We start from the raw sequence: 27964 nt of genomic DNA, 5'->3' as shown, positions 1-27964 counted from the left end.
AAACTAGAGTCAGGCAGGGGGGAAAGTAATTTTGTCGATGGACTATCCATTCAGAGGAGTGTAGTAAAAATACTAGCAGGTAGTAATAACAACCTAACAACATAACTGTGACTGTGGAACAAGGTAAGTATTTAAACAAGAAGCCCTGGTATATTGTGGCCTAGCGTCGGGCATATTTCAGGTAGTCACAGCAAACACTGGAGGCAGACTCCAAGGCTCCCATTCGGCCTGTCAGACCGTGTATGTCAGTGCGGAGCGAGGCTACAACTGCCTGGATGTTCTTCTGGAGGTCTGCGAGGAGCGACTTCAGGACTGCCGTAGTCACCAGTGAAGCATCTGCTTTCTGGGTGACTGGTGCTGGTCTCTGCACAGGTGGTAAGTCTACTGCCTCTTCCCCAGTGGAGAAATCGTCCGATAGCTTGGAGCAAGTTTCTGGGTAGGCGTCCGTCTTGGGCCCAGTAGCTTCACGTGTCTGCCATAGGAGTTGAGCAATATTTGGTCCCTGCCACGGTTTATCCGGTCTTAATTTCTTAGTCTTGCGACCCATCTTGCTGCCTTTTCGCCAGCAGTCCCTAAGGGTAAGCCAGCAAACAACACTTCTTAACAAATCAAAATATACCATGTCAAACTTTACAAAGTTGAAAAGCCATTGATCATTTTGCCCCATGTGACATCAGAATGTGTCACCCTTGGGATTCCTCCCAGGCTTTTAAAAAAAAGAAGCAGATGGATCCTGTGGCGAAAGTAACCTCCCCACTGGTTCTTGGAGGGGCCTGCTTGCCAGCCTCTTGCCTCAGGACTATGGCCCATGTGTTAGACATTGGTTCAGGACTATGAAAAGGCTTTGTTCGTGCCTTTTGTACTGTATGGGTCGGTATTTGGGGCTTGCTGAATGCATCAGAATAATGCTGTTCGTATACCAAATGAACTGCCAAATGGACAGACCGCCCCAAATGGACAGTCATGTGCTGCTTATTAACCCCATTGACCTCGCTAACCACAACATTCTGAGCGGTTACCTGGGTGGCCGTTGTTCTTATGTGCGAACACGTGGCCACGGCCATATTTAGCCACGAACACATACAGCGGTGTTTGGTCTTTGAGTGCAGGGAACTATAATTGGACACTCGGCGGCATGAACACCACTGGGACTTACATCTCTACATATGTTTGGCTGGATTCGTATGGGAAGAGCGGCGTTTGGTGCAAGCTCCCGAATGAGGGATATAGACTGAACCTACCCACAAACTGCTACGTTCAGTATTTTGACTGTGTTTTGTATTCCCGAAAGAGACTGACCGCACAGCCTGAATTCATAGAACTCTGTTGGGCAGAAGCCTCGTATGCGTTCGGTGAAAACATGACTTCCATGGAAATTCTGAACTCCTGAACCGATCTGGGTGATTTTTTGATATTTTGGTCCTCTAGGTCAGGGCTATCAGGAGATATGACTATAATTGGGGTTTCCATGGGCTTTAGGGGTACTTTCGGGGTGTTGCTGAAATGTGTGTTTTTCTGACTGGAGATAATTGAGTATAATAGTATAGTCCATGACTCCATTATCTCCCAGGCACAGGGGAGGGATTGTCTCATTATGTATGGTAGTGTCCTGGATCTGAGAGCCAATGTAATTGTGTATTTGTTTCTATTGTGGTTTACTCTCAGGTCCAGAGGGGAGTTCCCCTTGCATGGGGACTTGCGTGGCTACCGATAAACAAGTTAATCTTCACCCTCAACATAGAGCCTCATCTTATGTCTGGAGGGGACAGCTATATTCACTCTGGGGATTGCTATATCACTATACTCCCCTGGAGTTGCTCTTTTTAGAGCACAGTGTTACACTCTCTTAGAGGAGAGGCCTACCCACTAGAAGCTGGATCCTGGGTTTGGGTCCAGGGTGGGTGGAGGACAGCGAGACCCCAACCAAGCTGTAACGCTGGAAGTGGGGACCACAGTGCTGATGGTGTCTGGTGGAGTGCTTGGAGTATTAGGAGTATCGATTGGTGGAGGCACCCAATTGGGGTGCCAGACTGTCCGTCACAGATCCTTACTCCTCCAGGCTGGGAGAACAGTCCATAATATGTCCTGGATGTCCTGGAACTCCTAACCGAAGCACTTACTCTGGACCTGTTGCATCTTATAGAAGAAATGCCTCCTCTTAATGGCTGAAATTTTCCATATTCTCTTCCTGGACAGTCTATTGTCTCGAAAGGAAGATACATCTGCAGATCTTCAGTCTCTAAAAGATCTTTTAGATCTGTGGTCTTGGTGAACTGGCAAGGCAATATTCCTGGCTAAAGCTTTGGCTAGGTAGACAGAAGCTTCTGTCTACCTAGTTTTCAAGACGGTCAATAATGGAATCTCTGTTCCTGTCATCTTTAAAAACTTATTCAATGCACGTTATGCATAATTTAAGAGCACGAGACACAGAAGTTAAAGCTATCACTGGGTGAAAACTGCTGCATGCTGCAATATAAGCTTTAGCCATATTTAGATCCATTCTGTGATCCATAGAGTCTCTCAGGGAACCAGGGTTATTAACTGGCAAATTGTCACACTTAGCCAATCTTACTATAGCTACATCCACCTAGGGGGCAAATTTCCAGGCTACAACATCTGAGGGTTTGAAGGGATATGTAACGGATCGCCTGGCACCCCGACTTGGTACCTCCGTTAATGGATGCTCCTAGTGCTTCCTGAGGACACCAAGCACTCTGGCAGACACCACAATCACCGAATCCGAGAAACCTTTAAATTCTCCCAAGCATATGAATGCTGTAGACCATTGAATAGGAACCATACGAATAGGCTTGTACTCCTAGCAGTCAACTGGAACAGCATGCAATAAATCCTTCCCCCCCAATAATGAGACGACACATCACTTTGAGGGTAAAACAGGAACTCTGGACTGGATCATCCAGCCTGGCTTTTATTTCCAACTCACACATACAGGCCACACCCAGGGGGAGGCATAAAAGAACCAATGACATAGATGTTACCTCCCACACATCCCCTCCCCTTAGTGTGACACATAATCCCATTATGCATACAGTGTAAAATATACTTTTACACAACGTTCATAACTTTAAAACCATACATCACATTCACATAAAAATACATATCCACAATCAATCCATTCAGGGGAACAACATATTAAAAAATGGCATGAATCCGACCAGGGGTTCAAAAGTTACTAAAAGTATCTTTTGTTCCTTTCTGGCTGGCAGAAAAACATCCCCACAATGCACCCTGGTTTCCTCCCTTCTGCCCTGGAGTTAATTGGAGAAGTAATCCAATTACCCAGGACTAAAGGCAGACTCCATTAACCACATGGTTGCAAAACAACATAAAACACTTTAAAATACATAAAGTCACATTTACACATAACACACAGACATTTCACCTATCCCCAGATAGCTGGGATCTGCACGCACAAAACTACCGAATAGCGCGCAGATCCTACTCACACAGTACAATTGCCATGGAGCTAAAGTTTTTCCCATAGTCTTTCATTATATGAATAGGTTCCATGGTATGGCTATCTGGGGTATCACATTCCCATAAAGTCTGGTCCATAGTCCAAAGGCAAGAGGCGGGCAATCAGCCCCCTCCAAGGACACGTGGCGAGGTCGGTTTCGCCACACTTCTCCCCTTTACCCCCCAGACTAACAGGGTACTTGACCTCCTGCCGGTCAGTGCCCTTGTTAGTCCAGCAGCCCACCCACAAGACAGAAACAGCAGAGCAGCCCACCCACAATAAACAGTTACTACACCTGGGTGAGGGAGAATCTTGTCCAGGTTCAGGTGCCTCACCACGGCTGTGTGGGGGACTGGTAGGCTGCCTTGGTAGGTTGCTGAGGGGGCAGAGACCAGCGGTACTCTGTCCTGTTGCCAGCACTACCACGGGAGTAGTCTGGTTGGAGCCTGGTTGTTGGAGTCCGACTGTCTCCCCTTTAAATACACCGCTCTGCTGCTGGAGACCGACTGTCTCCCCTTGAGTTACACCGCTCTGCTGCTGGAGACCGACTGTCTCCCCTTGAGTTACACAGCTCTGCTGCTGGAGACCGACTGTCTCCCCTTTAGTTACACAGCTCTGCTGCTGGAGGCAGACTGTCTCCCCTTTGGCTAAACAGCCCTGTTGTGGGGGGCAGGACCGACCGTCCCTACCCCCTGTGCTGGAAGTGCAGAGACCATGGTCCCATCTGCACAGGTGTGGGGCTTACAGTCTCCCCCTGGTACATTAAGCTGCCGCTGGGGAGAGGTGGTAACCAGCTCCTCTCCCATTAGAACACTCTGCCGCTGGGGAATGGAGACTGGGCTCTCTATTCCCTGTACATTAATGATCCACCGCTGGGGAGAGGTGGTAACAATCTCCTCTCCCATGCATACTTCCCGTCTCTGCGGAGGGAGACCGACTGTCTCTCCTCCCAGCACAGAGTCCTGCTGTGGGGGAAAGGGGGCTGGGCTCTCTATTCCCTGCTGGATACTCTGCCGCTGGGGAATGGAGACCGGGCTCCCAATTCCCAACAAATCACACTGCCGCTGGGGAGGGAGGACGGCTCCTTCAGCTCCCTGTAACTTGGGCGCAGAGACCACGGTCCCATCTGCGCTGGTGTGGGGCTTACGGTCTCCCCTTGGTGGGTTAGGCTGCCGCTGGAGAGAGGGTGTAACAAGCTCCTCTCTCTGAACTGTAACCTGCCGCTGGGGATCTGGGCCGACTGCCCAGCATCCCTGTAGGGCCGGTAGAGAGACCTCGATCCCATCTCCACCTGCCATCTGTGGGTCTCTCCAGGACCAGTCTATGAGGTCCCCTACTTCTGCAACTGGTAGTGAAGCAGGGGGTACCTCTGCCGCGTTTTCCCAGCTATAGGCTAGCAGGTCTGGGTCTGCCACCCAGTTTTCTCGGTCTGCGTCCCTGCTCTGCGGCTGGCAGGAATTTAATAGTTCTACATAGTCCATCTCCAGCTCTCGTTCCATGGCAGCGAAACGGCGGAGGTCTTCTCCCAGTCCAATAGATCTCGGGCCCTGTATCATCTCACCTCGGTAATGAAAGATAGCCCAGTACCGTGACTCTGCTGGACTGCCGAAGTCGACATCCTCCACTAAGGCTTTCCACAACAGGCCAGGGCTTGTGTAGTTCTCCCCCTCTGGCTGGATGCCCTCTGCCCTCCACGTCTCTGGCTGGACAGTGCACCACCACAGTGCCCGGTATGAGGCGTCCAGGCTCAGTTCCCTTTCCACGAGGTACTCGAGTTGTCTTACCCGCTGCCCTCCAGGTTGGTCTCCCAGAAGTGGCATCCACCAGGCCATTTGTTCCTCCAACTGGTATGCGACACCAGGAAGGCGCTGCTGCCGTTGATACTGGACTTCCTCCAGGGCATCGTACCATAATTCTTTCCGGGCATTATCTCTCCATTCTAATTCACTCTCTTCCTCAGGTGTGTGTGTTGCCCAGGGGTCTACGAACCCCATTTTCCCAAATCTTTGTGTAGACAGGGACGCTGTAGGCACACTAGCGTCGCCCTCAATTTGTAAATCCAAACGTACTGTGTCTCCGAGCTGCTTTACCTCGCACTAGGACGCCATCCCACCACTGCCACCAATGTAACGGATCGCCTGGCACCCCGACTTGGTACCTCTGTTAATGGATGCTCCTAGTGCTTCCTGAGGACTCCAAGCACTCTGGCAGACACCACAATCACCGAATCCGAGAAACCTTTAAATTCTCCCAAGCATATGAATGCTGTAGACCATTGAATAGGAACCATACGAATAGGCTTGTACTCCTAGCAGTCAACTGGAACAGCATGCAATAAATCCTCCCCCCCCAATAATGAGACGACACATCACTTTGAGGGTAAAACAGGAACTCTGGACTGGCTCATCCAGCCTGGCTTTTATTTCCAACTCACACATACAGGCCACACCCAGGGGGAGGCATAAAAGAACCAATGACATAGATGTTACCTCCCACACATCCCCTCCCCTTAGTGTGACACATAATCCCATTATGCATACAGTGTAAAATATACTTTTACACAACTTTCATAACTTTAAAACCATACATCACATTCACATAAAAATACATATCCACAATCAATCCATTCAGGGGAACAACATATTAAAAAATGGCATGAATCCGACCAGGGGTTCAAAAGTTACTAAAAGTATCTTTTGTTCCTTTCTGGCTGGCAGAAAAACATCCCCACAATGCACCCTGGTTCCCTCCCTTCTGCCCTGGAGAAGTAATCCAATTACCCAGGACTAAAGGAAGACTCCATTAACCACATGGTTGCAAAACAACATAAAACACTTTAAAATACATAAAGTCACATTTACACATAACACACAGACATTTCACCTATCCCCAGATAGCTGGGATCTGCACGCACAAAACTACCGAATAGCGCGCAGATCCTACTCACACAGTACAATTGCCATGGAGCTAAAGTTTTTCCCATAGTCTTTCATTATATGAATAGGTTCCATGGTATGGCTATCTGGGGTATCACATTCCCATAAAGTCTGGTCCATAGTCCAAAGGCAAGAGGCGGGCAATCAGCCCCCTCCAAGGACACGTGGCGAGGTCGGTTTCGCCACAGGATACAGCCAAGAAGTCCTCCATTGAGGAGACATTTTTCTCTCAGTCTTTGTCCATTTGTCTAGGATGATATCCAACTTGTCTCATGGACAGCAAAGATAATTCTATTCCTCTTAAGATAAAAAAAACATCTACAGGAGGAAAGTTCATCCTTTACTAACTCCTTTATGTTCAAAGATCTGCGTACTCTGGAAATTAGGTGATCCACATTAGCAGGATCTAGCGGATCAAAAGAGAGCTGTACTTCTTCCTCTGAAGAAAAGGTCTTTTGAAGTGATACATTTACTGGTATGGAGAAGGAGAAAACAAGCACCGTTAATGGAAAAGGCACTCAAATGGAGCTGAGAATGTGTGCCAGATCTGAAGTTTGCTGGAATGGATAACTACAGCACTGTGAAAAAATACTTTTGGGTGAAAATGCATCATGCAGGTGGACTATCTGTTCCTTAACAGAGGTCTGATTTATGTTTTTTGTTTATATATTTGTGTTCATTTGTTTAATAAATTTGAGTTTTTACTTCCTCCTAGCATGGAGGAGAACTCTTATCACACATCAGATTACAGATTAAACACATGTTCTCCAGACCACCCACCATTGTATTTCCACCCAAGGCAATCAAGTCTGACCAGCAGTTGAGTGACTCAGTAGAATGTGAGTAGAACATTTTTGTGTGCAGATATATTGTTTTTATTCATACATTATTGCACTACATGACATTATTACATGATTTGTTCTCAATTTTTTTTGTTTTCTAGGTTTAAATTTATATATGTATCCATTGTTTGTTGCAATCATATTTTGTGTGCTCTCACCAATTTTCATTTATTTTCTGTAAGCAATTATGTATGTGGTAGAGTGACCCACGTAAGGTGGTAGTAGCACTTATTGGGTTTCCTATAAAACCCTTACACTGTTTTATTGTATTAAATCCAAATTGTTTGACCATCACCACCTCTCATAAAACTAAATTATTTATTAAGTGAAACAAATAATTTAAGTTTATCCTGACATTAGTACCTATAATTTAATAGTAGTTGATTTGTTTGGACAAGACAATTACTTGAATTATGTATCTGATATAATTACCATGGAAGGTGTGTCGTTGCTGGAATTCAGCATTAGAGTTCTGAAAGATGCAGACCGGAGGACATGAAACAGGAGGCCGCCTTTGAAGGATACATTTCAAGGGGCAATGTTTTCTCAAGTTCTCATTAAAGTACCAACTCTTTGTTTCATCAATTTCCATAAACGAAAGAGAGAAGTCTTCAACAGAAAGCTGACGATCAAATGATCGACTCAAAACTTGGGGTCGACATATAAGGAATGGTCCAATAAGTCCAGAATTCAAGTCTCTTTCCTGTAGAGATCAGATTAAAAAAAAAAAATCAATTTTTTTTATAATTCACTAAAATTTAAATTTTGTAAATTTAATCAGAATGGTAAAACTGAGGCAAACATTCTGATTGTAACTAAGTTGGAGAATAGTTTTCAGAGCAGCTATTTTTGTATTAAATTAGGGATGAATCACCTGCTTGTAACTTACACTGACTCTTTACACTATCTAGTGTTTAAACTTAAACAAAACTAATTTATTGTATAGAGTGTTTATTTTAGAATTTCCAGTTGTCTAGATTAAAAAAAAAAAAAAGACAAAGTACATCAAGTTCAATCTAGGCGCTTTCCAGTCTGACAAACAGAGTGTTGGAAACAACATGAGCATAGACAAGGGTTTTATTTGCATCTTGAGTAACATAGGCAAAGAGTTAGACTGTTGATGGGAGAAGCAAGCAAATCATCTTTTTTTCAGATGTTCTTATCTGTGAAGCAGGATGCAAAATTGACAGCAATGCGATTAATAGATGGTGCAAGCGACATGGAGTACATTAGTGAATTAAGAGTTTGAAAGAGGCATTCAGGGTTTTGCAAGAACGTAGAGATGAGGTAAATGAAGTATGTTTGTTTGGCACGGGTTCAGGAGTAGACACAACATACATTTGCAGTGGAGGCAGTCAGCTATACTAGCAGACTTCCTCCAGTAAAGTGAGAATAGCTAGGCAGTGAAGTATTTTAGGAATGGGCAGGGTGGCCAAAAGGGCAGTACATAGACACAATGCTAAACTAGAAGAGGTGAAACAGGTATATGTCAGTCGATATAAGCACAATATTGTCTATATACTTTCTCAATAACAATATGGATTTGGCATAATTAGACATGTCAGGATTAAAGATAATCTTATCCTCCCACCAACCCAGATGGAGGTTGGCATAAAAGGAAACAAGCATTGCCCATAGTCATCCCTCTCATCTGGTGGTAGAAGGTGTTATCAAATATGTTATGGACATGAAAAATGACTAACATTTTAACACAATATGTTTGCTTTTACACCCATAACCACCGAAGTCACTAGCTTATGAGTTTCACCATTTAACAGATATTCTCTGGATAAATGCCAGTTATAGGCACTGGAAGGATTCATTTTAAACAATGGAACTTACTTTCCTTTAAAGAAAGGAGCATGATCTTAAAAAAACGTTAAAAAAGTGAAACCAGTTCAGAGTCAAGAGGCAGTTATATGCGTGGGGAATATGCTGAAAGGAAGGGCATGTTTCTTTTTGTATTGTGTAAGCTGTTTTGTGGATTTCTTCTGTTTTTTCTTTTTCTTTTGTGATTCAGCATGTAGCAGTACAGGAAACAGGACTATACACAGTTCCTGACAACCTTATTATTTAGCCTCGGGCAGCAAGTGTGTGCTCTAGGCCAATATTTTTATCCAGGGACCTGAAGGTTGATCTACCCAGAACTTGTGTTTTGATTAAATTGCTTGGATAGCCTTTGAGATGTTATAACCGCAATCATGGGGAATATATACGATTAGTACTGCAAAATATAATTGTCTAGTTAAGATTACAAGTGTTTAAACTAGAATATGTTTCTTAATATTTGCTAAATTTTCTCTAACATATTTTATTAAACATTATCTTTTTCTATACTCAGAGTGATTGTCATTTGGGAGTTAACTATTAGGATATATCCTAGCCAAAATACCGAATGCAGCCAATAATCTTAATTATAGCTGTAAAAAATTAAAAGATTGGCTTTTGGGGTGTTTGCAAATGTGTGTGGGCTTCCAGTAACTATGCTGATGTCTATTGTTAGAGTAACTAGGTTACACCAGGACACATGGCTGGTATCTTGATACTCTTTGAAGCACATGGTTGGCTTCCATCTTGGTGCTCTGGTGATCGATTACAAAATTGGTACTCCTGGAAGGCATTACTAGGTGGAGACTTCTTAGAATAGGTTGGTGTAGGGGTAGGGTCTTCTTAGAATAGGAGAGAACAAAGATGGTCACTTGCTAAGACTAAGTTTGTGATGTTCTGACGTGGTCAGGTGCAAAACTATGTCTTTGCAATTTACAAGGCTGTCAGTCTTATGATTCAGCAAAACAGAAATTAACCCTAAAAACATGATTTTGTTTTTGGGTGAGAGTAGAGACTTTGTTTCTCTTGAAACTCTTCCAAACAACTTGTGATTTTGTATGTGATGTCAGATTTTAGTTTAGGAGACTTTTTGATCCCAAGATGCAAGTAACTTCTGCATTTCTCCAGCTGTGATCCTTGGAGATTTTTTGGCCCCTCGGGTAAAATTCCCTGAACATAGACAAGCGCAGCAGAGCAGGGAACCCATCTAATCTATGTTCTGTAAAGGTTATCCAAAATTTCCCTGAAGATAGAGCTGCACTGGTGCGCATGCTCGTTAGCAACCAATTTGTTTTACGACCGAGGCGTAAGAACGGAACCTGGTCAGTAAGTGAGGAGTGGCTGTATTTAAGCATGTTAACAAGCTTAATGACTCTGTTTCAGTAAGGAGTCTATTACTATTCACTATTTGACATATATGTTAAATCCTTCCTCTAGATATGTATTATGTATTATATTTTAAGTTTAAAAATGATTGTTTCACTAATTTTTACTGGCTCATAAACAGTGATATAGAAGACAAGTAAGAATATTGTTCACATTTTATACATAGAACATATAAATAAGAGTCACACTCATAAAATATCTTACACATACACACACACATCAGTCTCATTAACTATGCGTGTAAGTAGTCACTTACTGGGTGGATGTTAGAAGTGTAGAGCCATGCTTTGCATTCAGCTTCAGATTCCATGGGTCCCATATTGACACTTACTTTCCCAGAATAAGTATGAGTATGCTGAGGAGGAACACCTTCTTCTATAATCCCAGTCAGAATGTTGGAATAAAAAGAATATGGACGTGAAGCCAAGTTCTTAAAATGAATCTATAATATAGTACGATAGTAGTTGAAGTTAGGCAAGCAATCTATTGTTCTAAAGATTTTCACATTTAAAGACTGAATATACAAATTAAAAGGAACAAATACAATTAATATAGCAAAATGATATGAATTACATAACCACATGTTTTAAGACCATAATATTTAGTGCAAATGTAAACACTTATGTGCAAAAATGCAATATATCCATAAAGTGCAAAACATGCCCTTTTATAGTACGATCTTAGTGCTTGTGCTACATTAAATGTAAAGTGCAAAGTACAGTGAGAAGATGTGCAAAGCTAAAAACAAACACACTTCAAACAGGGCCGGCGCTACCATAAGACGGCACAAGCGGCCGCCTTAGGGCGCACCGGCCCGGGGGGGCGCAAACCTCGGGTGACCGGCAGGAGGAGAGCACCCTGCATAGTGCTCCCCTCCTGCCGGTCATTGCGTGTAGAGTGGCCGAGCGGGCGGGCCGCGGTTTACCCGGTCTGACAGGAGATGCAACAAACTGCTTCCTGTCAGACCGGGACAGGAAATAGCATCCTCTACCGCGTACCGCCTGCTCAACCACGCTACATGGAGAGAGAAGAAGGGGGCACAATGAAAGGTAGGAGGGGAGTGGAGGACACAAGTTACAGGGTGAGGAGAAGAGTTACAGAAGGGGGGACACAAGAAAAGTTACAGGGTGGGGAGAAGAGTTACAGGAGGGGGTACACAAGAAAAGTTACAGGGTGGGGAGAAAAGTTACAGGAGGGGGGACACAATGAAAGTAACAGGGGTGGGGAGAAAAGTTGCAGGGGTGGGGAGAAAAGTTGAAGGAGGGGGACACAATAAAAGTAACAGGGGTGGGTAGAAGAGTTACAGGAGGGGGGACACAAAAGTTACAGGGGTGGGGAGAAGAGTTACAGGAGGGGGTACACAATAAAAGTTACAGGGGTGGGGAGATAAGTTACAGGAGGGGGGACACAATAAAAGTTACAGGGGTGGGGAGATAAGTTACAGGAGGGGGGACACAATAAAAGTTACAGGGGTGGGGAGATAAGTTACAGGAGTGGGGACACAATAAAAGTTACAGGGGGGAGAGAAGAGTTACAGGTGGGGGGATACAATACAAGTTACGGGGGAGAGAAGAGTTACAAGAGGGGGGGACAATACAAGTTACGGGGGAGAGAAGAGTTACAGGGGGCGACGAAGAGTTACAGGTGGAGGGGGACAAGAAGAGTTACAGGAGGGGAGGGACAAGAAGAGTTACAGTAGGGGAGGGGGACTAGAAGAGTTACAGGAGGGTAGGTGGGCAATAAGAATTACAGGAGGAAATGGAGGGTCAATAAGAGTTACAGGAGGGGAGGGCGGTACAATAAGAGTTACAAGAAGGAGGGGGGCAATAAAAGGTACAGGAGGGGATGTGGATAATAAAAGGTTCAGGGGAGGCAATAAAAGGTGGTGGACATTTAAAGGCACAGGAGGGGAGGGGGACATTGAAAGACACAGGAATGCTGGGGGGCACAAAGAAAGTCACAGAGGCTGAATGCACACGGGGGGCAAAGATATACACAGAGGGGCTGAGGGAGGACACATAGACAGACAGAAGGGTTGTGGGGAGAAAGAGACATACAAAGGGACTTTGGGGGAGAAAGAGCCACACAAAGGAGCTGGGGAGAAGAAAGAGAGACAAAGGGGCTGGAGTAAGTAAAAAATACACAAATGGGTTGTAAGAGAAACACGAGGAGATAAAACACAGCAAAGCGGGTGTAAGACACATAAAGGAGAAAAAGGGAGTAAGATATTCAAATGATAGGATATAAAACACTGAAGGGGGTAAGAAATTCAAAAGGGGGGGGTTACATGACACACAGGTGAAGATGCATTTTTTTGGGGGGAGGAGGGGCGGCAAAACGCATCTTCGCCTGTGTAGTCAAAAATCCTTGCACCGGCCCTGACTTCAAAGGGATTTTACAAAATGTAGTTGGATATCCATACAACAACATAAAATAGAGGGGGGAGGGGGGGGGGGGAGAATATATATAGTATAACATTGTTATAGAAAATATATATATATATATATATATATATATTGAAGAGTATACACTCACAAACGTAGAGCAGATGAGTCTGCTCTAAATGTACTGGTTACACCCTATTCCCAAAGGAATGCAGGCCAACATTAGGCTGTAGTAGATGTATTCTATATTCCAAACAACCTTAAAATCAGCATACACAGGTACCCTCTTCCTTTCCCTTTGTTTCTCCTGTTAGGCTACTATCAACATTTTGTTTACACATTGAAATTTGCCAGATTGGTTAGGTGGCTATGTTGCCTTTGAGACCATATGGCAACCCAGGAATCAGAATTACCCCCATTATGACATATCATGCACAACAGTGGACAACCAAGGGTATTCAGAATGGGGTATGTCCAGTCTTTTTTAGTAGCCACTTAGTCACAAACACTGGCCAAATATAGTGTTCATAATGTTTTTCCCCCCTTTTTAACAAAAACAAAACTGCCCTTTCACTGATGATTTCATTGTCAGTATAGGTTTTGCTGCTCTAACACTCATATTTATGTTCAGGGATTCCTCACAGATAAAACAGTACCCCCCATGTACAGGTTTTATGGGGTTTTAGAAAATTACAGGGATAAATATAGGGTTTTCCCATGTCAGTTTGCCAGATTGGTTTGCTGAGGCTATGTTGCCTTTGAGACCAAATGGCAGCCAAGGAATGATAATTACCTCCATCATGGCATACTATTAACAAAAGAAGACAACCCAGAGTATTCAGAATTGGGGAAGTCCAGTCTTTTGTAGTAACCACTTAGTTCTCATGTATTGTATGTATTTTTTTTCGCATTTTTACACAAGAACTGCACTTTCAGTAGTTTTAATATTTTACACTCATATTTGTGTTCAGCAAAGTCTCCCGAGTACAACAGTACCCCATATGTACAGGTTTTATGGTGTTTGTCGGTGCAACCACACTAAGGAATTGCTTGTGCAGCAGAGAGCCGGGAGCTGGACCGTTGGGGCATCCATCCCCTTCACACGCGGGATCCAAAATCGCACCGACTGCGAGGTCGCGTCTATTCTTTGACTCGCCTCCAAAAATTACGCGAACGTGCATGTGACGTCACGAGGTCAACACACACGCACGTTCTAGGGTCAGAGGCCAAGCTCTGACCAATCACAGCACAAGGAGGGGTATTTAGACCCCAGAATACCTTAGCTCATTGCCCTGTCGTGATTTCCGTTCCTGGTATCCGTGCATTTTCCTGATCTTGTTTTTGTTATTCCTGGTTTTTGACTTCGGCTTTTCCTGACTATTCTAATTTCTGGTTTCCCTGACTTGGCTTTCTTATCGTTCTTGTGTATTTCCGGCTCTCTTGACCTCAGCTTTCCCTTGACTATTCTCAATCTCTATTCTTCAACGTATTAACCCTGCCATTCTAAGAACCGATTTACGTTCTGTCTGTTTTTCTATTCTATGTAGATGTTACATAGTTCTGCATGTTGGGTCATATAGTTGTCATGACAGTGTTTTGGAAAGTTACAGGGTTAAATATAGGGCTTGTAAACTAAAGTGATAGAATACAGGGTCTACTCAGATTGGTTCATGATTAAAAATTGTACACGTCAGGGTTGTCCCCTGTCCCCACTATTGTACATTCGCTCTATCAAACCACTAGGTGCAATTATTCAGAAATCTTCAGCTCTTAAAGGAATTGGATTACTGGATGTTGACTGCAGAATATTACTATACACAAATGTTGTAATCCTAACGCTTAGTAATGCAGAAAGATCAATACCAACAGTGATGGATATCTTGAACGAATTTGGTTATTATTATAACAATAAAATTAACACTAATAAAACCCAAAGTAGTACTTAATAAAGAGCAAATAGATCTACTTAAATCTAAATATGAATTAGTGTGGGATAATCAAGAAATAAATTACTTGGGCACTAAACTAAGTTTTTATCTAAACCAGATAGTAAATATTAATTACAATAATCTTCTTGTAGAATTGAAAACATCGATAGGTAAATGGAAAAATGTCTACATATATCATGATTGGGCAGAATACATGTCATCCGGTCTTATCTATTAATTTGAAAAGGAGAGCGCAAAAGTGGTAAAATAAAATTCCTTATTTTAAAAATAAATAAAAAATCAAGTTTAGCAGCTATACACAAAATAAAGTTCCTTAAAAGCCTTTACCTAAATACAATTCGTAAAAAAAGTGTCTGCGCTATATATGATAGCCTTGCAGTAGGCAATCAATTAGGATATGAAAAATCAACAACTTATCCCTGTGATTTAGTGGTATATATATTTTCACCTCTATACATCACAACAAGTTAGATTATACACATAAAATATATTAAAAACTTGCTTGAGAGTCCAAAAGTTCGTAGAGTCTTTAAAGGGTTAATCTTGTGCTGCAGCATAAATGTAATATCTGTAGATACACTGTGGCTCAATGTGGATTGTACCTTTAAAGGATACAAAAAAGCTTTTCATAGTGTAAAACTGCATTTATAAGTAGAAAAAAAAGATTCCCTTCCCCTAAATAGAGACACTTACATTAGCAAGTGGGGATACTTGTTTCCAAGATATCACAAACACATTAAGCAGAATCAGAGGCTGAGCAGCCGTTTACCGTCCACTGGTCTCTGCAGTACAGAACTCCCGCCCAATTTCAGCGCTGATGAGGTAGAGTATAACGTGTACACTGGAGATCTTGGTGTGTGGTCGATGTGAAACAGGCTATAGTCGTTAGACCTCTGTATCCTAAATGCCGATAACACTTCAATGCGTTTCGCCCGCTCTACCGGGCTTTCTCAAGATAGTGTATCGGCTAAAGTGAGCATTCTTAAATACATTTCCATCTAATCGGATCATGACAAACTGCTGGTGTTATTATGTTCTATACATATTGAGTACAGAAAAACGTCTTGTATTTCCAGAACTTAGTGCATCTGACAAATGATATTCAATTTCATCCAATATACATAATCAAGATTAAAACACTTAAATGATCATAAAATCAATGGCTATGGGGGCTATGGCTTTGGGGGACCGAAAATCGGCGTAAAATGGAGGCAAACTCTCTCTAGCAACCGGTAACGGAGACTAAACTGAGCACAGACCCTGGGGTACGAGGAGATACCCCTCAAGACCCTATCTGGCACCTACAGTAACCCGACGAAGGCCCGAGGCGCGTTGGAGCTTGAGCCGGGAAGAGACGGCCGCTCTCCTGGGTCTCCAGTTGGTGTCCTGCCTCCTCTCCCCCTCTGGACCGGGGGGGTCATCCCGGTCTACATCAGAAACTACTATCACGCAAAGCTAGGCATCAAACAATCACCCTTCTGGGAAAAACTCACCGGCAGCACCCTCCCAAGATGGCCGCCGCACGCCAGCCACATGTGCGAAGTACCCACAGACTGGAACTTGCACACAGAGTAAACCATCCAGCGCCATCTGAGCACCACAGTAACCTGCTCCAGGGATGTGTCAGCTCACTACACTACGTTAAACAAAGTGATGTTAGTGGCATATGTATGTGGTGGAAAAACTCCTTTGTGCCTGTGGAAAGCACCATCACTCTCCTGAAGCCCCTATCCCTCCTAGAGGCATATACAGTAGCTGCAGCTGCATCCACTCCTCTCCTGGGCGACACAGCGCACCCCTCACCACCTCAAGGTGCACCCCTTCCCAGACGGACAAGCAACCATCAGAGCAAGCACACCGCCTGCACTGGGTACCGATTAACCAAACCCACATTCCTGGATGAGAATCACTAATACTGCCGAAATCCTTGATACTCTGCAGACCCTTGGACCACCCCCGCAAGTAGCAGCAGTCCCATCTCAGCCGACACCTTCGACATCAACTACTCAACCGCCAAACAAGGCTGCCAAAATGGGCATCGGGTAAAGCAACACGGACTCATGCAATACACGGCTCACGGCCGACAACCCTGCCTATGCCACAGGCAACCCTAATTGTTGATAACCCTGTGAAACGCTATGTTAATGCAGCACTTGTTAAGAATACGCATGTTCGCAATGTTATAACCTGTCCTCCACAGCATAGAAACGCTTGATTATTTATGGCATTAAGCATGTATTCTCACAATAGTCATATATAGCTCGAAGTTAGCGCCAGTGGAACGTTCTTACATAGTAAATGTCTTAATTAATTACTCTACGCTGTTAGTTCTGCCGATACTAATCTCAGCATCCCTAGCCTGCTCTGACATTTAAGTGTTTTCATTATTGTGGTGGAATCTCAGTAAAACTAAATTTACTAGGACAAGATTGCCATATGGCATATGTATAAATGTTGGTGTATCAGTTAGTCAGTTACACGTAGCTAAGATACAATCAACACTGTATTGAAACTGAAAACACTTCCCCTCCTCCATTGTTCTGGGTGAGCCATGTGGTCTAACAGGTAATGGAAGTTAGGCTTTGTTCAGCTGATTGGGTAAAGAGTATATGTGGGTAGAGTTAACTATAGGAGGAGCTATATGTCTATATTATGCATTTACACAGTCAGTTCTGGGCTCAGATCTTGTTGTATTTTGGTGACATTAGTCCCTCTGAGCCCCGGTCGGTGAATCGAATAAAGAATCTCTTCCTTCCTGAAGAAACCTGTGTCCACTTCTCTGTGGCGTGAGACGTCTATCTTTGCCCACGTTCTCTACGGCTGCACCCCTGAACTTCTGCGTGGACCTCCTTTCGTCTCGGCGCCACTGGTCTGTTGTTCAGGAGATCATCGGCCTCTACGTAGTAAGTGCTGGGGTGCCCCCGTCGATGAGTGTGAACCCAGGTTCAGGAACGAGGAGGTTCAGGAACGAGGAGGTTCAGGAACGAGGAGGTTCAGGAACGACTACTGTTTTAGACGGTGGACCCACTAGGGTTATTGGATACCGATTGTGCGGTAGGCCCATAAGGGGTTATTTGTGTATGGAATCTGCCCCCTCCAGTGGAGGGAAGGAGCGAAGGCGCACCGCTCAATTAAACGCCCTTTAGTAAGCCCGTTTAATTTTGGTTTGGAGTCAGGCGGGGTTCTGGTGTAAATAGCCCTAGCCGGACACCGGTGTCTTGTCTAGACTAGCGTTCTAGGGTGTATATTTTGTTCGCTAGGTCGGAGGGACCGGGAGACTAAGCGGCGTCTGTGTAAATTCGGTCCGCTAGATCTCAACCTATCTTGGCTAAGTGGGAAGGCGTGTAAATTTGGAACCCACTAGATTTTTGATAGAGTATATAGACTAAGAGGGTTATGTGTAAATTCCACGGCAGCGTGGCTAACCAAAACGGATGTAAATTGTTTTAGGTAGTCCATCAAGGTACTGGCCAATAGATTAGTTGGGAATTGTAAATGTGTTAAAGATTGTTGTAGTAGAGTGTATATCTTGCCAGATAGCGTGAGCTCTGCCGTCTAGCGAGAGTGTGAATAGTGTGTAACTTTATTATAGCGCACGGTACCATAACCATGTATAATAACTACTGATATTGTAAATAACTACTAATAACTGTTGTCTATGTTGTATGTTTAACACCATAACCACTACTAATTGAACTGTGACTTTAAATTGTACTCTAACCAATGCTAACCGTACTATAACTACTGTTTGTAAAGACGATGTTACTGGGGTATGTTATAGACGAGTAATTCAGATATAGGGAATTATAGCGTCGGTGACTGTATAGTTTCGCCAAAGGGCACAGTATTAGTTATTTACTGACTGGTGTAACAGCTGTGTGTGTACGGGAATTCCCTGTATGTTTTGTTGTATGAGTTTGACCTAGTAACTGTGCCACATGGTGCTGTTGCCAGGGAAACGAGTGTGACTGTTGGAGGTGTGTTTGTTGTGTTTCTTTGAATTAGACGCTCCGTTGCTAAGTATGGATGCGCCAGAATTCAAAGATTGTTGATCCCTTAGAATGTATGCTAAATAACTTTAAAAAGGGATATAATGTGTGTGATTTTGGGGTTAAATTGGCTACCTTATGTAGTAGAGGATGGCCTGTGTGGTAATCTGTCTTGATTTAAATTTAGTGCAGCGTGTACATGTGGCTGTATCTATTATGTTTGAATTCTATGACCAGTTTCCATATTTTGACTGTTTAAAACAGTTTGTGTTACTAGATGGTTACCAAAGCTAGTTTGTCCATCCCCAATGGAATCTGACCCATCTGGCCATCCCTCAACTAAATTCTTTAGCAAGAACTGGTGCAGCTGGTATGTCCACCTGTGCTCTAATTGTCTCTGGCTCTCAGATGCCTGTCCCCTCCTATTTCTGTGCCTACCTACCCCCCCAACTGGTTCTTTGTATTCAGTTTTATTATTAGCAGTCAAAATTGTGAGGAGAATTCTTAACAGTAACCGAATCCACTGAATCAGATAATTCTCAGCAATTACACAATACCATAATCACTGACAACAACATAACCACTGATAATACCATAACCACTGACAATACCATAACCACTGATAATACCATAACCACTGAAAATACCATAACCACTGAAAACACCATAACCACTGACAATACCATAATCACTGACAACACCATAACCACTGATAATACCATAATCACTGAAAACACCATAACCACTGACAATACCATAATCACTGAAAACACCATAACCACTGACATAACACTATAATTACTGAGCCTTGTGTGCCTTTAGTAACAGTAAATTTGTTTTGAAATACAACTGGATGAAATGGTCAATGGTATAGGACGCTGGAATACACTGTTACCATTTTTGGTTACTGGTCAGGCTCCTCCTAGCCCTGTCCGAAACATTTTGTTAACCGAGTTACTGACCAGTAAAATTAATTTATCCATTTCCACCTACCTCACCACTCCCCGACCGGAACCTATGAATAAACAACCCTATCTAAGTCCCACCCTAACCTGACAAATGACTGGTGCCCTCCAACTTTGACATTTACAAATGCCACTGCAGTTTACCCCTAGTCCACCACACATTGATATTAATGGTCAATTACAGTTGGCAGACCCTGTATTTGTTTATGTCCCGTTCACCATGACTGATCTGTTTAATTGGAAGACCCATAATTCCTTTATGAAAGCCGACGAGTCACCTAGTGCTTTCTATGAGAGATTGCTGGAGTCATATAGATTATATACTCCTTTTAATCCAGAGGCCCCTGAGAACTCTCGAATGAACAACTCAGCATTTGTCAGCCAGACCCAAGGTGATATCAAAAGAAAATTGCTAAAGTTAAAGGGATTTGATGGAAATTGCATGTCAGGTGTATATGAACAGGAAGATTGAAACAAAGCAGGAGGAAGAACGTAAAATGAGGATGAAGGCAGATATGCTAGCTGTAGCTATCATAAGTGTAGAGAGACAGGGAAGGGAGGTGAATAGAGGAGTTGAGAATAGGCTGAGTAAGGGAGGAAGTAGGAATCACTGTGCGTATTGTAGAGAGGAAGGATATTGGAAAAGTGACTGCCCACAGAGGGAATATAAAGCAAGTTATAGATAAGACAAGAGAGAAGGTTACGAGATGGTTACAGAGGTGGCTATAGAGAACGTCTTGGAGGGAATGACAGTAGTAACAGAGGAGGTGTTCAGGGAAGTAGATACTATTCCCCTACCCAGAGATTAAGGGATAGAGAAGATAGAGATTTTTTCGGTCTGGCTGACACTGTCATGGAAGACTATTGATACCGACTGGGCTCCATCCCCCTTTAGCCGAGTGCAGCCTATGGTCGATGTATCAATAGAGGGAAAGAGGAGCTCTTTCATGATTGAAACTGGTGCTGAGTACTCTGTGGTAACTAACCTAGTTGCTCCTCCTTCAGGAAGACTATAATTATGATAGGAGCTACTGGGAAAAGCGCTGCTAGACCAATTCTCAGGAGTCATACTTGTATTCTAGGAGGCCATTTTGTTAAGCACCAGTTCCTATATATGCTGGAGTGTCCAGTTCAGTTTCTAGGACGAGATCTATTATCAAAGCTTCAAGCCCAGATAACTTTTAAACCCAACGGATCAACGTCTCTGAAGTTTAACAGATCACCAGGCATAATATCAGTATCGGTGCAAAGGGATGAAGAATGGCACTTCTATTCTATAATAATACTCAGATTCCTGACAAGCTACCATAGATCCAGAGAATCCTTGCAAGATCCGGTTGAAGCGTGTGACCGAGTTGGATTAAAAGTGTTTTTTGCGAAGATAATATTGTTAAAAGGGAACATCAACAAAGATCTACAAGTGAGTGTTTTTGACGGCAATAATAAAGCCTGACCACTCACCCACGTATCATAGCCAGGGTGTCTCGAAGGGACCTCTGTGAAGAAGAGCAGAACTCCATTCCCTGCAGCCCTTACATCCTGGAAGCTGAGGTGCCATCGCACGGACGAAGACTGAGGATGAAGACGTCGAAAGAAGTGCTTTTGATAATGTATATTTTTGTGTCTTTTTATATTCAGGAAGGTAGAGGTACCGACACTCCTAGCTGTGAGGTTTGCATTAAGACTACTATAACAGGTAATCATATTTCCCAGACCCTAATTTGGCATTCACAATATGAGTGTAAGGGATATGTGTCTAGGTGTAGATACCTAGGTATAGAATATAGTGTATGCCATTTAGGAGTAGGAGAACCTAAGGGCTTCAATCCAGAGTATCAACCCCGTACAATTTGGTTGACCCTCAGGAATGGAGATCCACAGGGGACCCTAATAAATAAGACTGTATTAGAAACCGTACATTCTTCGGGTGTTCTGCTATTTGATGCATGTAAAGCGATCTCAAGTGGTAGAAAGCCGTGGAATGTATGTGGGGATCTTAAGTGGGAGAGAACGTATGGGTCTAATGATAAATATATTTGCCCCAGTAGTAAGTACAAATATATGGATCCATAGTGCCCAAATAAAGATATAATTATTGTCCGTATTGGTCCTGTGTAGGGTGGGCAACCTGGGGACAGACAGTAGATAAGGATATGATCGTCACTAAGTTGCCTACCAAGCCATATTGTAAGTCTAGGGAGTGTAACCCAGTCCATATACTTATCAATGACCCAGAACAATTCATAGATAGGTTTGGGAACTTATTTGGGTTCCAGATATATGGAACAGGTTTGGATCCTGGGACAATATTATTTATATGAATAGAGACCGATGCCGTAGCATCCCAAACTCATCAGGTTTTCCATTCTTTTTATGAAGAGATGAGTGTAGAAAATAAGATCCCCCATAATGCTAAGAACCTGTTTATTGATTTAGCCGAGAGTATTGCTGGTAGTCTTAATGTAACCAACTGATATGTGTGTGGAGGTACTAACATGGGAGACCAATGGCCATCGGAAGCAAAGGAGGTAATGTATTCCGGTTCTGAGACAGTTGAACAGTTAATATCTTCTCAAACTGATTATCAAGTGAGTGTTAGAGGTAAATCTGAGTGGCGATTAAAGACCTCCATTATAGGTTATGTTTGCATAGCAAGAAAAGGAATAATGTTTAACACATCTGTAGGAGAACTAACTTGTCTAGGGCAAAAAGCTTATAATGATAGTACAAAAGATACAACTTGGTGGTCAGCTTCAAATGTCTCAGAACCACCTAATCCGTTTGCAATTTATACCAATTTAAAGGATGTGTGGTTTGACCTATCTGCTACATCTAGTTGGAAAGCCCCAGCAAATTTGTACTGGATCTGTGGTAAGAAAGCCTATTCGGAGTTACCACAGGACTGGGAAGGGGCATGTGTATTAGGTATGCTCAAACCATCCTTCTTCTTGTTGCCAATTGAAACAGGAGAGACCTTGGGAGTTAAAGTTTATGATGTGAATCATAAAAAGAAGCTAGCATCCTTGAATGTAGGTAGCTGGGAAGATAATGAGTGGTACTGGCTACCTTAGCGCGCTTCATTGTCAATAGGAGGGATGTAATATGTGAGGGAACTGGTTAACAGCCAAACTGTATGCCCATGAAGTGTTATTGTATTCTAATACAGGGATTCAAGCCTCATTCTACCATTAGGCAATTATGGATTCCTCTGTAAAGCACATAGCCTTCTTACCAGGTAAACCAGTTGGGCTGTTGATAAAGTCCTCCATTCACTTCCAGTGCAAATAGAAGGAGGTGTATGTGGAAAGTTCAATCTCAGCAACTGTTGTCTGCACATAGATGATGAAGGGCAGGCAGTGGCTGATCTCACAAGCCACATGGCTAAACTGACGCATGTACCGACTTAAGCCTGGAACGGGTACAATTCTAGTAGTTGGTTTGGAAGTAGGAACGAGCAGCTTGGAGGGATCAAGACATTGGTAGGAGGAGTCATGTTGATTATAGTGTGTCTCTTTCTACCATGTTTGGTTCCAGTGGTAATTAGGTCCATACAGAGTGTCATAGAGAGCACAACAGAAAGGAAACCAGCTGCGCATGTAATGGCTGTTTGCAAGTATGAACCCTTAGCCCAGAGAGAATATATTCAGAATGAGGAGTGCTGAAGGAATTTGTAATGATGCTAAGATGCTGTCAGGATCGGGACAGGGATCCAACACGCAGAGTACAAACAGGTACAAGGTACGTATACCGGACCTTAGAATGGCCGGACTAACGTAAGTAGTAAGTAAAGAATGGTCTAGAGACAAGCCGAGGTCGAGGGAACGAGAGAGCAGGTAAGCGAGAGACAAGCCGAGTCAAAGGGTAATAGAGGTAAACAAGGTAGAACAGACAAGCCGGGTCAAAACCAAAGAAACTAACAGAATACAAGAGCACTGAGAGACTAGACAAGCTAGAACCACGACAGGGCAATGAACAAATGTAGAAAGCCCTATTTTATACCCTGGTTCCAAACAGGTAATCACGCCCCCGGCGAATCCTCATTCGTGCTTGGGGCTTGATTGACAGATTGGGTTGGGTTGTCGTCATGACGTCGGCTACTGAACGCCGCGTCATAAAAGGAAGTGGATCCCTCGCGGCCGGCGTGTAAACGACGAGGGAACCGCGAGGAACGAGTGATTCAACCCTTTTGCGAGGAAGAACGTCCAAGTGTCTCACCTCCACAGAGGTAGAGACAACAGGTACCCTGACAGTACCCCCCCCCCCCTCAGAAACGCCCACCGGGCGGAAGGAACCGGGACGAGATGGAAAACAGGAGTGAAAAGCCCTGCGGAGGCGAGGCGCATGCACATCCTCCTGAGGTATCCAAGACCTCTCCTCAGGACCATATCCCTTCCAATCAACCAGATATTGTAACTTCCCCCGGGAGATACGAGAATTGATGATGGAATTGATTTCATACTCCTCTTGTCCCTCAACCTGAACAGAGCGAGGAGAGGATGCAGTGGAGGAAAACTTGTTACATATTAGGGGTTTTAACAAGGAAACATGAAAGGAGTTAGGAATGTGTAAGGCAGATGGAAGAGCCAGACGATACGCAACTGGGTTAATTCGAGTCAGGACCTTGTAAGGTCCAATGTAACGAGGAGCGAATTTCATAGAAGGAACCTTCAAGCGAATGTTTTTGGTACTCAACCATACCCTGTCCCCTGGAACAAAGACTGGAGCCGCCCTTCTATTTTTATCAGCGTGTTTCTTGAACAACATGGAATTATGCAGAAGAATTTGTCGAGTCTGATCCCACAACTTCCTCAAATTGGCAACATGAACATCAACCGACGGTACTCCTTGGGAAGGAGAAACCGAGGGAAGAATGGAGGGATGAAAGCCATAATTCATGAAAAAGGGGCTAGAACGAGTAAAATCACAAACGAGATTGTTGTGTGCGAACTCTGCCCAAGGAATCAGACCAACCCAATCGTCCTGGTGTTCGGAAACGAAACAACGCAAATATTGTTCGATCTTTTGATTAGTGCATTCAGCAGCTCCGTTAGACTGGGGATGATAGGCAGAAGAGAAATTCAATTTGATACCCATTTGAGAGCAGAACGACTTCCAAAAACGGGAAACAAATTGGGAACCTCTATCAGAAACTATTTCGGAAGGTATCCCATGTAAACGAAATATCTCTTTAGCGAATATCTCAGCCAATTCAGGAGAAGATGGAAGTTTAGGTAAGGGCACGAAATGAGCCATCTTAGTAAACCTGTCAACCACCGTGAGAATCACAGTCTGTTTTTTAGAAACAGGTAAATCGACAATGAAGTCCATAGCTAAACAGGTCCATGGTTTCTCGGGAATTTCCAAGGGATGCAAAAGCCCACATGGAAGCGTCTGAGGTCGTTTAGTCTTCATACAGACCTCACATGCTTCGACGAAATCCCTAATATCTTTACGTAAGGAGGGCCACCAGAAATCTTTGGCTATTAAGGAGCATGTCTTACGAATGCCAGGATGCCCAGCCACCTTACTATTGTGAAAGCATTGTAGCAGTTCTAGTTGGAGTTCAGCAGGAACAAAATACCGTGACTCAGGACTCTGTCTAGGAGCCAGATGTTGTAGCTTCATAATCTCGGCAAGCAACGGAGAATGAATCCTGAGGCTAGTGTTGGCGATAATATTGCACTTGGGAACTATAGAAGACAAAACCGTCTCAGATATAGTAGAAGGTTCATGTTGGCGAGACAAAGCATCGGCCTTAGAGTTCTTAGAACCAGGTCTATAAGTGAGCACGTAATTGAAATGGGTGAGGAACAAGGACCAACGAGCTTGTCTGGCGGATAAGCGCTTGGCCTCCCCAATATAAGACAAGTTCTTGTGATCCGTCAGAATAGTAACAGGATGCAAGGTCCCCTCTAATAAATGTCTCCACTCCTTTAAAGCCATGATAACAGCTAGTAGTTCCCTGTCACCAATATCATATCTGCTTTCAGTCCCAGATAGTTTCTTGGAAAAAAAACCACATGGATGTAATGGTTTATCTACGCCTAACCTTTGAGACAAGATGGTACCTATACCTGTCTCTGAGGCGTCTACCTCGAGTAGGAAAGGTAAAGTTGTATCGGGGTGAACTAAAATTGGTGCAGAAGCAAAAAGTTCCTTAAGTGTCTTGAAGGCAACGAGAGCTTCAGTAGACCAAGTCTTAGTGTCAGCCCCCTGTCTGGTCATATTGGTAATAGGAGCAATAATGGAAGAGTATCCTTTAATGAAGCGCCTATAATAATTGGAGAATCCAATAAACCTCTGAATGGCCTTGAGACCCTTGGGTAATGGCCAATCTAAAATAGACTGGAGTTTATCCGGATCCATTTTGAAGCCTTCCCCAGAAATCACGTAACCAAGAAAGTTTATCTGAGATTGGTCCAAACTACATTTCTCCAATTTGCAGTACAACCCATGTTGTAGGAGTTTGCGCAATACCCTTCTGACTTGTCTGTGGTGGGTCTCAATTTCTCTAGAGTGTATTAGTATATCATCCAAATATACAATAACACAATCCTGTTGAAATTCCCTAAGAACTTCATTGATCAGATCCTGAAATACTGCCGGTGCATTACAGAGCCCAAAAGGCATTACCGTGTACTCATAGTGCCCATATCGAGTATTGAACGCTGTTTTCCACTCGTCTCCCTGCTGAATTCTCACCAAGTTATACGCCCCTCTGAGATCTAACTTGGTGAAAATCTTGGAACCCTTTAAACTATCAAAGAGCTCAGTAATCAAAGGGATTGGGTATGCATTTCTGATAGTTATTTTATTCAAACCTCGGTAATCAATGCAAGGCCTTAACGTGCCATCCTTCTTATTCACAAAAAAAAACGGCCCGGCAGGCGAGGATGATCTCCTAATGAATCCCTTGTCTAGATTCTCACGGATATACTCCTCTAAGACTAAGTTCTCCTTAGTGGATAAAGGATATACATTGCCCCTCGGAGGCATAGTACCAGGTAGGAGATTAATCTTGCAATCAAAGGACCTGTGTGGAGGTAAAGTATCAGCATTCTTCTTGTCAAAGACTGCCTTTAAATCTATATACCGAGACGGTATTTGTAAGTCTGTAGACTGGGTGGGGTTAACCGGTGTATTACCTACGCAAAGTGGTGAGACTTTCTGTAAACACCTGTCCTGGCAACCCTGACCCCATGAAGTTATCTCCCCTAGCTCCCAATCAATAATAGGGTTATGTTTCTTTAACCATGGATACCCCAGAACTATAGGAACAGAAGGGGACGAGATAAGCATAAGGGATATACCTTCCTCGTGTAAGATACCAACAGTCAAAATAACAGGTATAGTCTCATGAGAAATCACAGGTTCAGATAATGGTCTACCATCTATGGCCTCAACGGCCAAGGGGGTGTCTCTTAGCTGAGATGGGATAGTGTGTTTAGAAACAAAAACTTGGTCAATAAAGCTCTCAGCAGCTCCGGAGTCTATCAATGCCATAGTCTTTATTACTCCCTTCTCCCATGCTAAAGAAACAGGTAGCAGAAGCCTGTGATCTTTATAATTGTGTATAGAGGACAAAACAGAAACACCCAAGGCCTGTCCTCTAGAGAAACTTAGGTGCGAGCATTTCCCGGACGATTAGGACAATTTAGGCGAAGGTGCCCTCTTACTCCACAATACATACACAACCCCTCCTTTCTCCTGTACTGTCTCTCTTCTTCTGAGAGGCGAGTATTGCCTATCTGCATAGGTTCAGAAAAAACTGGGATAGTGGTTTGAGGACTTTGAAATAAAGGAGCTAGTTTAAAGGAAGGTCTACGAATATTATCTCAAGTGTTCTGTCTCTCTCTTAAACGTTCGTCAATATGAGAAATAAAAGAAATTAAATCCTCCAAATTTTCAGGAAGCTCTCTAGTAGCCACCTCGTCTAGAATTACATCAGATAATCCGTTTACAAATACGTCTATATAGGCCTGTTCATTCCACTTAACTTCTGCCGCCAAAGACCTGAACTCTAGTGCATAATCCACAAGGGTTTGGTTATCTTGTCTAAGGCGCAATAGTAATCTAGCTGCATTGACCTTTCTACCTGGAGGGTCAAAAGTTCTTCTAAAAGCAGCGACAAAGGCATTATAATTATAGACTAACGGGTTATCATTCTCCCACAGAGGATTGGCCCATCTCAGAGCCTTATCAATGAGG

The 27964-nt window shown here is 43.5% G+C and overlaps 1 protein-coding gene across 1 annotated transcript in view; it reads right to left on the bottom strand.

The window, feature by feature from the left end:
- Positions 1-27964, bottom strand: part of F8 (coagulation factor VIII) — a 595138-nt gene that overhangs the window by 235692 nt on the left and 331482 nt on the right. Inside the window, exons 16-17 of the mRNA XM_063432427.1 lie at positions 10726-10911; positions 7689-7959 (exon numbers count right to left, since the gene is read on the bottom strand). Coding sequence (XP_063288497.1) covers positions 7689-7959; positions 10726-10911 — 457 coding nt within the window. The remainder of the gene's footprint in view (positions 1-7688; positions 7960-10725; positions 10912-27964) is intronic.

Source organism: Pelobates fuscus, chromosome 9 (assembly GCF_036172605.1).
Source record: "Pelobates fuscus isolate aPelFus1 chromosome 9, aPelFus1.pri, whole genome shotgun sequence".
Taxonomy (NCBI): Eukaryota; Metazoa; Chordata; class Amphibia; order Anura; family Pelobatidae; genus Pelobates; species Pelobates fuscus.
Note: the sequence above shows the minus strand (reverse complement) of the source record. Positions and strands in the feature narration are given on the sequence as shown.